The sequence below is a fragment of the Sphaerodactylus townsendi genome, linkage group LG03, assembly GCF_021028975.2.
Source record: "Sphaerodactylus townsendi isolate TG3544 linkage group LG03, MPM_Stown_v2.3, whole genome shotgun sequence".
Lineage (NCBI taxonomy): Eukaryota > Metazoa > Chordata > Lepidosauria > Squamata > Sphaerodactylidae > Sphaerodactylus > Sphaerodactylus townsendi.
In genome coordinates this window covers 60,023,073-60,036,603 of record NC_059427.1, presented here as the reverse complement: position 1 = coordinate 60,036,603, position 13,531 = coordinate 60,023,073, and the positions used below count along the sequence as shown (strand labels likewise).

The following is a 13,531-nucleotide window of genomic DNA, read 5'->3' as shown; positions in this document are numbered from 1 at the left end:
CATTGTTTCCAATGGGAGCTAATAGGAGATGGGAGCTACACCTTTGAGGGTCCATAACTTTGGACCCCCTGAACCAAACTTCACCAAACCTGGGTGGTATCATCAGTAGGGTATTACGAAGATACTTTGAAATTTTGGTGCTGCTATCTTAATAATTGCACCCCTGACAGCAGGCACCCCCTAAATTTCCCCAGATTCTCTTTTTAAATCCCCCCCCCCGTCCTGCCAATGCTTGTTTTCTTTCTTTCTTTTATTCTCTCAATGCCTAATAAGGTTATTATTAATATTATTAAATCCATCCCCTTCTGCGTGGATTTAAAGGGAGACTCTGAGGTTTCCAGTTTAAACATTGAAAGTGATGCTGTTTCAGGGTGGGGAAGAATCCATCCCAAAACAGCATCACTTTCAATGTCGTTTAAACGGGGGACCCCAGATTCTCCTTTAATCCTTAAATCCACTGATTTAAAAGGAGAATCTGGGCTCCCTAGTTTAAACACAATTGAAAATAATGCTGTTTGGGGGTGGATTCCAGCATCACTTGTTTAAACTAGGGAGCCCAGATTCTCCTTTTAAATCCACCTTAAAGTGAGAATCTGGGGTGATGCTGTTTTCCCCAATTGGAGGGACTGGATACAACACTATAAAATGTTTTCATAGCAGTAATAAAACATTTCGAAAGTATTTTGAAAATGTTTTCAAAAAAATATTTCTGCTGTGTTCAGATTTGTGAGTTGGGGCATGTTCTATGACGTGACAGTGACTTTGAAACAACCTGGTGGAAAAAATCATTGTTTGGTTACCGTGGGAGAGGTTGGCTGCCCATGGGGGGGGGGGGGCATCAAACTCAGGTTTTGCCCAGGGCTCCAGTTTGCCTAGGTACGCCCCTGATATACCCACTACTGGTTTAAAACATGGCAAAAAGCTCAATGGCAGAACGTGTGCAGGAATTGTTGTTTGAAAATAACAATGTCAAAATATTATAACAAGACAGTGGAGCTAATAAGAGATCCAGTGTATGACACTTAGCTTCTGTAAGTAGAGGACAGTGTTAACAACTCATGTGAGATGGTCTCAATAACTCCAAGTGCTCAAAAACAGTTTCTTTCAGTCCAAGTAATACCTTTAAGCCTCCCTTTGTATTCAGCAGTTGGAAGTGAGTCACATCTTGCCATAAACATTAAATGTCTATGTTTTGGATTTTTTTTATATAGTAACCAAATAACTAGCAACTGTACAGGGTATTTTACAGACTCCTATTTTGTTATTGCTTAAGGACTAACGTTTTGTGTGTAAAGTCTATTTCGGACTGAGCGTTTTTAAAAAGGAGAAAATCTTTATAATGTACAGTACCCTGAATCAACCAATCACATTTTCGCGATCGATCACGATAACAGTCTGAGCGTGCCTTACAAGCTCCAATCATTCTCTGCCCGTGAACAGAACGTGTTTGGAACGCACCGACTGGACATCAGTGAACGTATAACTTTGCAGACTCTCTAGCAATGCAATTCAATGCTGGGGGCCGGAGGGGGGGCGGATAATGCGTCCGTTGATCTTTACATCCTTGAATTGCTCCCTGTTCCCTAGGATCGTCTCCAGTCCCCTCCTCCTTAGCGTCTAGAACACAAGTTGCTATGACTTTTGCCTAGTTCGTCTCAGCAGAAAAGCAAACGATTTCCTTAGCAACTTCTCCCACCGCCTCTCTTGGGATCCCTACGCCAAGAACAATCAAAGAAAGCTCTAGTCGCTCAGTCAGCGCCGCTCGACTGCCAACCAAGTTTCTTGCAGCACTGAAAAAGGGAGCAGGACTCTTTGGAGAGGCGGAAGGAGATGGAATGTTGGTCACAAAGCACAAGTGAGACGAAATTTGTTGCTATTGTGCGCTGGCCGGGGGAAATAGTTTGTGGCCGTGTTCTGTCTTGGCTCCATTTGGTGCAGGTAAAATCGGGGCTTGCTCCTGCTTGTTTTGTGTGTGTGTGTGTGTTCCTTTTTGTACTGGCCATTTGCTTGCTATGAAGGAATCTAGAGGAAACCTTGCTGTGGCATTGCCCCCAAAGCCGAACTCATGCCATGGCAATTGTGCTGCAGCCATAGTCTATGCCCATTTCCTCAGAAATAAGCTGCACAGAGTTCGGAGAAGCTTCCTTCCAGGTAAAGTATGCATTGGATGATAGCTTTCTTGTGTGCCTGCTGGACTTCCTCGAATTTAATACTCACACCTTTCTCCATGTCTGCTCCACTCTAGTCTGGGTACATTTTAATTAAGATTAGATACTCTCCCACCACATGCTTTTGGTCTGTTTTTTCATTTGTCACCACACTTTTTTCCCCTATGGTTTTAATACTGGACTGGAAAAACCAACATGGACATTATCAGACAGCCAGTACAGAAATCAAATATCACATAATTGGAAGCAGAAGATGGAGAAGCTCTATTTTCTCTGCTAAAACAAGACCAGGAGACCATGAATTGTTGATATCGGAAATTAACTAAAGCTGAAGAAAGAGACCAGAGCATTCATAGTGCCAAAATACAAATTAAGCAACATTTCTGAAGGGTTAAAGACCATGTAAAGAACTAATTTGCATTACTAAGTTCAAGTGAACATAAACCAGAAGAACCATGGGTTGAAACTAGAAATATTATGAGGGAAGAATCTTTGTGCAAAAGAAATGAAAAGCCTCCATAGATGACTGAGAAAACTCTTAACATATGACAAATAAAATCAAAAGTCGTAAACCACCGTTCCAGCGACTTGGACACAGAGACAAAGAAAACTATTATAATAACAAGTGCAAAGAAATAGAAGAGAGCAACAAAAGAAGAAGAACAGTCGTGTTCCACAAGATCCAAGAGATCAAAGGAAAATTTAAAGCACAATTAGGCATGAAAGATCAACATGGAAATATATTAACTGAACAGGACAAAATAAAGAAAAGGTGCACTGAAAAACTGTACATTGAAAAACTGTACCAAAAAGGTTGTATTTTAACTCCCTGTCTGTTCAGTGTATATGTAGAACACATAAGGAAAGCTGGATTAGGGTTAGGTGAAGGTGGAGTGAAATTTGTCAAGGAGGAACATTGACAATGTTCCTCCTTGTACTTTACAATGTACTTTACTGGCAGAAAATAGCAAAGACTTTGCTGCTGAAAGTTAAAAGGGAAAGTGCCAAAGCCAAACATCAAGAAGACAAAATTATTGACTACTTGGAAATCACACAACTTTAAGGGTGATGAAGAAATTGTTAAAAAAATTTATTCCTTGGCTCAATCATAAACCAACCAAAAGGGAGACTGCAACCAAGAATTCAGAAGGAGACTGAGACTAGGAAAGGCAGCCATGAAGGAGCTAGAAAAGATTCTTAAGTGTAAGGATGTGTTGTTACTGGTAACCAAGATTAAGTTAATTCATGCCATAGTATTCCCCATTACCATGTATGGGTGTGAAAGTTGGACAGTGAAGATAGCTGACAGGAAGAAAGTAAATTCCTTTAAAATGTGGTATTGAAGGAGATTTTTAAGGATATCACCAACTGCAACCCCCCCTCCCAAATTAATGGAGAATCCAGAATGAATCAAATCAATCCTGAACTGTCATTGGAAACTAGAACGACATATCTGAGGCTGTTGCATTTTGGTCACATAATAAGACTCACTGGAAAAGACAATAATGTTAGGAAAGGTTGCTGGGAAAGTTTAGATTCTCCGTGCCATTTCCATGCCTCTGTCCCTGTGATAGCCATTTCCTTCTATCCGTCACATTTTTGTGTTTTTAATCACTCACTGAACATTGTTATATCATTACAAGTGGTGACTCACAACATTTCCGTGGGGGATCCTATCTTCCCTTCTACTTGCCCACCAGGTCAGTCATTTGCCTGGCAGCCCACCTGCGGGCAGCATAACCACTACCACTCTCCCTTTCTTGCTCACTCACCTGGCTCACCTATTCATGTTCTGGCTCCCGGTGGATGGGCAGTACTGGCAGCTTTTTCTCACCCTTGCCAATGTGTATCTGGACTTCTTCCTTCCCTGACCACCTCACCATTCCCTCAGTGGTGGAAGGGGGAAGCGGAGGCTCCGTCTCCTTCGCTCCACCTCCTGGACTAAAGCAGTTGGAAATGGCAACAGTTTCTGATGCCTGTCTGCAGTGTGACCTCATTGGTGGGAGGAAGGTGGATTCTGTCTTTTCCCCCTGCAAGCCAGCCTTCAGAGAAGAGAGTATTGGGAGGGGGAGGGGAGGTGAGCTGTGTCAGAGTGCACTGATAAAAGTTCATGTTGCCTGCATTTAAATCTCCCTCTATTTTTTAAATCAGACTTTTTTGTAAACTCAGGGTGGAGGTTCCCCTCAAATTGTTAACATATTTCCATTCTCTCGAAATGATTCTGATCCACACATTTAAGTATCTGCAGATGAGATCCTCTGGAGAATTAGATATATTGATGTTTATCAGCATATGTATCAGATTCCCTGAATTCCCAGCTTTCATTCCCAGCCTCTTTTTTGGAGATCTGTGTCTTCATCTGTGTATCAGTGCAATTAAAGGGCCCAGAGACATTTTTTTGTAAAAAAGAAACCTATGAATTCTGGGAATATGATACACAGTTTGTAGCATTATGCTGATACTCAATTGCCATTTTAAAAAAAACCCAAGAAAAATCCTCCAAGATGCAAGGGTTGTTGTTGTTATGGTACTAGGGCATGGAAACCTGCCATGTGGACGTCCTGTTGGTGCTGTATTGCATTGGCAGCCTCATCAAGGTAGTACAGGACAAAATTGTACCACAAGGTGACAGCTTAATGCTGACAAAATAAGGCCTTCTGGAGTGTAATAACTGGAGTGTAATAATAACAACAGACTTTTTACTTATGTTTTACTTATATGGAAATGTACACAAGTTTACAAGTATGTAACAAATCAGCCATCTATACAAGAACAAGCTACCCAGAAATCTAGACTCAATGCCAACCTTGTAATGAAACTTCAAGGCTCATTAAACTGAATAATACTAAGAAACACAACTTGTTACAATGAAATAGGATCAAATCTTGCCATGTTACACGGCGTGATTTACGTGCAAATGTTTTATTTTGCATCCATTGGTAAACATATCCCTTTAAATAACCACTGGAATCCCTATTAAATTTCCATTTTAAAAACTCATGAATGTTATCTTCAAAAGTTTTAATTTCAGCCTCAATTTTACATAATTTTGATTCAAATTCCTCTGATGAAATAGAAATGTTTAATTTAGACAACACAGTATCCAACTCCTTGTCAATAGTAGTCATTTCTCTATTAACAGTAACATCAAAGCATGAGAACATTTATTGAGGGTTGCTGCCCATTTATATTTAAAGACCTCATCCTCACTAAACATAGCAGGACCTTTTTGTATTCATAGCCCTCTTGGTATCATATTGTCATTAACATAGTCATTCAAAATTAAGGCATGTAAGCCACATTGGCAACAGGGAAACTATACAAGCCTGTTGTGTGCAAATCACCTCAGTGTAACTTCAGTTGGCGACTACAGTAGGAATATAAAGGATGGATGTAGAGTGAGAAACATCACATTTTGCCTTCTGAATGGCAAAACTGAGGAAAAATCTATGCTCTCCCTGCACCTATATAGTTTACCAGGTAGTCACACAGTCTTATTTTCTGCACTTGCATATTGGGAATTTGATGATGAATTATTAGGTAATAGTGGTGAATTCACAGGGTGATGGGACTGCTAAATACAGTAGATATCCATACTGGGAGCAGTCCAGGGAAAACCAAGTCAAGTGTGATTCTTATTGAAGCTGGGAGAATTTAAGTCTAACCATTTTGTTAATATCCACTGAGTTCAAATGTAAATGTATTTAGCATTTTCTGGCGTTCATCTAATGTTCATGTTGGCAATATTCAACAGTTCTCTGACTTTTGAGCTTAACATTTAAAATTATGCGAGTCGTGCTACAGAAGTATGTATAGACCTGAGCCTGTGCAGATTTACATTTTGGTAAGGGAAGTAATGGAAGCTTCTTCTCAGTGTGAGTTTCAAAGGTTTAATGACTACTCTATGACCATAAATTGTGTTCCCAATGTCCATGTAGCCTAATGTCTATGTTGATTCCATTGTTTGGAGAACAATTGTGGAATTTTTTAAACATAGCAGATCTGTTCCTTAAAGATGTTAGCTTCATTCTAAGGATACATATTTTATCATTGTGAAGCACCTAGCTGCCCAATAAGTTTTTTGCACTGTCTTCTTTGACAGAGCCAGCATCTAGTTTGCAGGGTAAAAGAAGTCTTGGGTACTAGGTACAGAGCCACAATCTTGAAACTATGTTTGCAGAACCTTTTTGGGTATGCATTTTCTGATAAAATATGGATATCTATATGGAACCTGACTTTAGAAATAGGCATTTCTCTTAGTAGTTTGAGATGCTCAGGTAGAGAGGTCAGCTTGTACAGCTTTTGCCTTTTACTGTTTGGTGGTTCCCTTTCCCTCTTTGCACTGAAATCTTGTAGACTGGTCATCCACTGCACAAATATATACTATGAAGTTTGAAGGTAGAAAGCTAAACGGCTGCAGAGCACTGCCAACTGTGGTAAACTGAAGGGTTTTTTTCTACTCTTGAGCCCATCTTATTTACTTAATTTACTTTATTCATAGCCTGCCTTTTTTTGCTGATACTCAGGGTGGATTACAAAATGTGGAACAGTAAAACAATAAAATAATATAACAATACAATAAAATAAACAGTGTGATAAAAGAGAATAATACATACAGTGAACAATGAAGCAAAACTGCCTAAATTTTTTCACAGTCATTAAAACTGCAACCTTATTAAGCTTCATGAAAATGGACTGCTGAACAATTCCTTTGTACTACAACCCTGTTTCCTTTCAGTAAACTGTCGTAGGCATAAATTGGCAGGTACGCTCATTGCTCACCTGGCTTTACAAAGGCTGGAGTAGCATTGTGGTTTAAAAGTGAGCTGAAAGCCAGGAAGTCCCTAGATCTAATCTTAGCACAATCTGGACCTGTGCTGGCCTTAATCTAATGATATTCATCAAGCAGTGAGCATACTTGGGTGGATTTACCCTTTGATTAGTTGTATGAAGCACTGTAATCACTGAAGGTGCTATGAAAATAACAACAAAATTAGTATTATTAATAATTGAATGCACACATGTCACATTGGTGTTCACCTGGCAAACTGTTCAGTATTATTTCCGGTCAGAGACACAGAACAAAACCAGGCATTCTTGTTTATAAGTGGAGGTGTGAATTGGTGGTTGGTGATATGTCAACTAGCAAGTGAAATGTGGTGGAGGGGGAATACTGGGAAGCAGGGATGTAGGTATAGATTTTTTGTGGGGGGATTCGAGGGTGGGGCCACACACCCACATGCCCCCAGGGGCGTGGCCATGCATCTCCAAGCCATGCCCCCAGCCTCAGTGCTTATAAAAGCAGCCCTCCAAGGCCAGGGACTGCAGACTCCCCTGTCCTGACCCACCCATTGGCTGGGCTCCCAGCCGACAGTCCCTTCTGCCCTCCCCTCCGGGCAGAGGCATAGCTAGGGAAAATGGAGCCCTGTGCAAAATCTGAATTTTGCACCCCTCCCCCCCCATGGCGGCTGCTGTGATGCTGGAATTCACCTCCAAACAGCATCACTTTCAATGGTGTTTAAACTAGGGAGCCCAGATTCTCCTTTTAAATCCACCTTAAAGGGGGGATCTGGGGCCCCCAGTTAAAACAACATTGAAAGTGATGCTGTTTTGGGGTGGATTCTCCCCACAATGAAACAGCATCACTTTCAATGTTTAAACTGGGGATCTCAGATTCTCCCCTTAAATCCATGGCGAAGTGGGTGGATTTAAAAGGAGAACGGGGGGAATTTGGAGGGTGCCTGCTGTCAGGGGTGCAATTGTTAAGCTAGCAGCACCAAACTTTCAGGGTATCTTTAGAAGACTCTCCTGATGATACCACCCAGGTTTGGTGAAGCCCCATCTCTTATTATCTCCCATTGGAAACAATGGTGAATGGGGGCACCTCCTTTGGGAGTCCATAGCTTTGGACCCCCTTGACCAAACTTCACTAAAACTGGGTGGTATCAGTAGGAGACTCTACTGATGATGCCACCCAGGTTTGGAGAAGTTTGGTTCATGGGGGCCAAAGTTACGGACCCTCAAATGTGTAACCCCCATCTCCTATTAGCTCCCATTGGAAACAATGGGGGATGGGGGCACTCCCTTTAGAAGTCCATAACTTTGGAGCCCCTGAACCAAACCTTACCAAAACTGGGTGGTATCATCAGGAGAGTTTCCCAACAAATCCCTGACATTTTGGTGCTGCTAGTCTAAAAACTGTGTTCCCTGCAGGCCAAAAATAAAAAACACAAAAATACAAAAAAACTTACAAACGAGGGGCAGAGCTTTGGACATGTAATGGGGGGGGTTGAACCCAAGGACCCCCCCCTTTACCTACATCCTTGCTAGGAAGTGTTCTTGAACCTCCTTTTTAGGGCAGAAACCCAAATAATAATTAATTGTTCTACCTCAGGATGACAGAGAAAACATCAGCAGATGGAGTTGATGGAGAAACGGAAGAAGAGAGGAAGAGGGAAGAACACCTGACAACACCGGTGAAAACACAAGAGAAAGAAGCAGATTTAAACACTATGGGGCCAGAGAGTCCCAATGAAATTGGTAGCCCAGAGGCAGGTGGAGCTTGTGACCTCTTGCCTGAAGATGAAAGCAGAACAGTCCCTTGTTTAGAGGAAAGTCAGGAATCTGAGCCTGGGCACCCGATCACCTGTATGTTCGCAGTCTCATTGGCTGTCCCACTTCCTCCTTTAAGTAAGTGAAATATATGTTTTATTGGGTTTTTTTCATTTTGGAACATGCCATACAAATTCATGAATTGTCCAACAGAGAAGAGGAAATTTGGCCCAGATTTTTTTTAATTTGATTATGCTGCTTTCCAGGATAGTGACATAAAAATATCTTAATTTCATGCTTACCGACTACAGTGCTAGATTTATGGATTGCTGTTTCATTTAAATGGCAGTGATGCAGACAGAAGTGGGATCCAGCAGGTTCTCACCAGTTCCCGAGAGTGGGTTACTAATTATTTGTGTGTGCCGAGAGGGGGTTACTAATTGGATCCGCTTTTCCGTCTCCTTGCCCTCGCCTCCCCCTCTCTTCTTCTTTCTCGTAGCCCGGAGCTTGCCGGCTAGTAAGAGAAGGGACCCTTTAACTACTGTTGGGTCCAGGGGACTCTTTACTTGCTTGGTAGGCTATTTATTTTGGCACTCTGTCTGTTCATTTTATGATAAATTGTGATTTACCATGATGCTTGGCCACTTAAAAGCTCTGTATTCCTGTATGTGAGAATGTTATGCTAATCTGTGTCTCTAATCCTGGATTAATTAATGTGAAATATTTGCAGAATATACAGTATGGATTGCGAATTCTAGTTCACAATGGATGATGTTCTGGTTTATTTTTTACTTTAAACAGAAGAAGAAGGAGAGTTTGGATTTATATCCCTCCTTTCTCTCCTGCAGGAGACTCAAAGGCGCTTACAATCTCCTTGCCCTTGCCCCCTCACAACAAACACCCTGTGAGGTGGGTGGGGCTGAAAGCTGTGACTAGCCCAAGGTCACCCAGGAATAAAAAGGGAGTGTTAATGACTGATTTTAGGTATTTATGGGGCTAAAGGATTACAAAGCATTTTGTATAAGTGAAAGGTTAAAGGTACTAACTACTAATGCTTACTCAATTTTTAAAAAAGTCATGACCTGTGTATCCTGGCAGTAGCCTTGATATCTAGCTCTTGAATATGCCTATGCCGTAGGAATGGTCCATTAGATCCATGTTTTAATGAATTTGTGTCTTAATCTAAAGTGCAAATTATTTTGAGTATTGAATGTATTAGCCCTTCAGAATATAGTTAACAAACAGTGGTGATGGTGAATCTTCACTAAACTGTAGTGACCACTCATGATTTCATAGTTGGCATAAAGTCCTGTTGTTTTTTATGTGGCTGGTTAGCGAAAGTAGAAAACGGGATAATTCTCCCTGTTGGGCTGTTTTGAAAACATGTTTTAGAAATATGGTAAAGTTCCTTGTTTAAGGAAAGTATCCTTCTTTTGATTTCTAGAAACAAAATAAAGTATTTGAAAGCATTAAGTATTTGACAGGCAGTCAATTAGAGGAGAAGTAGTTGTTTCTGTTGGCAGTAGACGATAGGACTTGCTATAATGAGTTTAAATTATGGACAGAAAGATACCAGCTGGAAATTAGGAACTTTTTTTTTTACAGTAAGAGTTTTTGCAGTAACAAAGAAATTTTTAATGCCCCACCCCCGGAATGCCCGGCCACGCCCCCGTCGTGCCCCGCCCAGCCCCATTGGCGCTACACCACTGTTTGAATCTCACCACCATGGGAACCTGTTACTAAAATTTTTGGATCCCACCACTGGATGCAGACCCTTTTCCACTTTTAAGTGCTTGCAATCTTTTGGTGCAGGGATGGGCACCTAGTTTGTGATGGGCCTACTATGGCCTGTTTACAAATGTGTGCTGAATAATTCCCAACAAAAATCAAAGCATAGGATACTGCAGTTTAACTAGAGTGGCAAAACTGTTAATGGAACACAGGGTAATTTCTTTGGTGGAACAAAAGGATAAAGGAGCAGTTAGTCACAGTGGAAGGAGTCTGAGGGGCTTACTCTGGTTCCATTCCTTGGGTGCACCCTAGCTTTCCACTGAGGCCCAGTCCTGGAGGCAGGAACTGTGGTTGGAGGCTGCCTGGACAGGGTGGAGTGACCCCCAGGAGCCCCCATCTTTAGAGACCCAAGGACCCAGCTGGATCTAGCAATGGAGTGGCAGTGGAAGCTCTGGCATGCCTCCTGTTCACCCTTGGGTGGTGCTGCTAATGAGGGGCCAACCCCAGAGCGGAAGCTCGAGTGCTGAGGAGTGCTGTATTGTGGACTTGCCCCCTGGAGCTCATGCTGACCTGTAGCATACCCCGGAAGTACCCCTATTCATCCCATTTTCAGGGGTGGGAGCCTTTAATTTCTGTGGTGTGGCAAGCCACTGTTTCCACCCTGCCACTGCCTTTTTGGAGCCACGCCTGCTTGCCGAAAACAAGCAAATGACTGCCCCCTCAAGTACATTGATGCAGTGGCTAATGCCACCCTGAAAAGAAGGGGGGTTGTAGTTAGCCCAGACCTGCAACGCCTGCAGCTCGCCTGGAAAGCATCCCCTCTCCCAGCCAGGGGTTACTCAAGCTACTCTGTTACCACAAGGGCCTGCAAATGTAGATCCCTGACACCTGCTGCTACTGCCTGAGATCTGGAAGGAAATGTTTTTGTAGCTCCACCCTGTTGCCCACAGCCTCAGCATGCTGGCAGAGCAAATAGTTGAGCCGCAAGGGTCCCGACCAAAAAGCACATGTCGCTACTGCTGCTCTTCCCCACTCAGTTCTCAATTAGGAGCAAAGATATTCACTACCACCACCACTGCTTCCACCATCTCCTCATCCTGGTCCTGCTTCGGGGGCTGAGAAGGAGCACTGAACCGTTGAGTTGCCAAGCTGAGTCTCTGAAACCACCGCTGGTGTTTTCTGAAGAACAGGCTGAACAATGAATGGGGCCTCCTTTTAAACCTTACCCAGCCTGAGCCCCACCTTTCTGGTTTGATGTGATGATGTGCTCAACACCTAGCTGGCCTTCCCAACAGTTCTGCCCTGAAGGAGCCATGCAGCCAGCTTTGGCAGGAGCTCTTCATCCATCACTGCCTCCTGGATGGCAATGTTGTCTCTGGAGATGAGTCAGAGCCGTATTTGCCCATCATTCTTTCAGTACCCATTGGTCACCCATGAGGCTAACAAACAAAGGTTCAGCTCCAAACTATCCAGAAAGTAAACTGAAATGGATTCTAATAGTATCATCCCAAAATATCTGGACCTGAGTGCCATCAACTGCTCAAGCATCTGGTTCAAATCAAGAGCTTTGGAGCAAGCAGTAGAGTCCAAGGAGAGTTTCCTTCTGGTTTCAGTTGTCAATACCACTTTCTTCTTTAAATAGAGAGCTACTGCCATGATGTTACAAGTCAGAAAGGGTAAGTATTGAGCATCACTAAACATTTTATTTACTGCCTTAGGCAGCAGTAACCAAGGTAACATAATGTGACACAATGATGTTCCAAGTGACATCTACAAGATTTCACCTGCAAAACAGTCATTCACTAAATTGCAGAAGACTGCTGAATGTTCATTAGAAACACTTTGGGGACACACCAGCAGTAGGCACCTCACCACTCAAAAATAGGACAAGACTGTGCAGATGAACTAGTGGTAGGAAAATTTTCCTTCTTTACTTCTATGGTAGTAAAGAGAAATGCCCAAAATACTTTCTAGCCTGAGTTTGGTCAGTTTTTTCCTTTTATACCCTTGACCGAAGAATTGTACTATCTGGAATAAGCATCCTCTTTCACCGATCAAGCAGCTTTGGGGGGGAGGGGAGAGAACGCACATGGAGCAGTAAGAGAGGCAGGGGACACCCACCTAGCCAGCCAAATCAGGTGAATCAACCCTGGCGATCAGTGGGGTGACAAATGTCACAGACAGATTGCCCTCACATCCATATAGTGTTTAGTTACTGGGGAGGTGAAAGGACGTTCTTCAGTGGGAGAAATTGCTTGAGATCTTGAAGGTGAAGCATGCAAACTAGATTAAATAGTTCATGTAAAAAGAACTTTATTCTCCTATATTTTGTTGTGATGATAAATTTTTAAAATAATTTATTTTTCATTGAAAATGTAGGTTTTTCCTGTTAAAAGAAAATAAATGAATAATATTCCAGCTTTTCTTTGACAGTAGGCAGTATTTTTAATTGTTTGTTTTTCTGTGTAATGATACAAATGTTAAGTCTGCTGGATGATTTTATGGACCAGCAGGGGGAGGGTGTGAATCCCCCTGTGCCCAATCCAGGGGGAGGATATGAATCCCCCCGTGGAGCCAGCTCATGCCTGTTCCAGCAGAAATACCCTTTCCGCCAGTGCAAGGGGCAAATTCACCAGTTGGGGGCAACTTACTTGGGTTGCTGGGCACTGTATGTCTCCACAGTGACTGACCCAGAAGCTGGCTCCATTACCTAGGCTCCATTACCACCGGTGCAAATGCTGCACTGGCATGAATTGGGATGGACTGGGGGGCATGTTTCCAGAGCTCGATTGGCCATTTTTTGTGGCATAGCTCTGTTCCCCACTGTGGGGGATTTTTGCTTCTTTTTTACTTTTTAGGACTTCCTGGGCTGCAAGAAAGCCCTCTGGAGCGGCAGAGCAGTCCCAGAATGATGCCATTCCTGCCTTCCCGCCAGCTTTGGATTGCACTGCAGTAGAAGATAAAAGAAAGATCTTTTGTGAATTTAAAACAATTTGAAAACAAATTTGAGTGAAAGATTGTTAACATATGTGATAGGGCATAGTTATGTCTAAAGTGATGTGTATATATATAAAAATCTT

The 13,531-nt window shown here is 42.4% G+C and overlaps 1 protein-coding gene across 5 annotated transcripts in view; it reads left to right on the top strand.

Moving 5' to 3' along the window:
- Positions 1-1,808: 1,808 nt before the first annotated feature.
- The window catches only part of CFAP92 (cilia and flagella associated protein 92 (putative)), a 75,850-nt gene continuing 64,127 nt past the window's right edge, over positions 1,809-13,531 (top strand). For 4 of the 5 annotated variants that reach the window (XM_048491773.1, XM_048491771.1, XM_048491772.1 and 1 more), the window contains exons 1-2: positions 1,809-1,855; positions 8,563-8,858. In XM_048491773.1, the coding sequence (XP_048347730.1) occupies positions 1,836-1,855; positions 8,563-8,858 (316 nt within the window). In that variant the 5' untranslated portion in view covers positions 1,809-1,835. Of the gene's footprint in view, positions 1,939-8,562; positions 8,859-13,531 lie in introns of all 5 variants that reach the window. The other variant, XM_048491770.1, reaches the window with a different exon arrangement.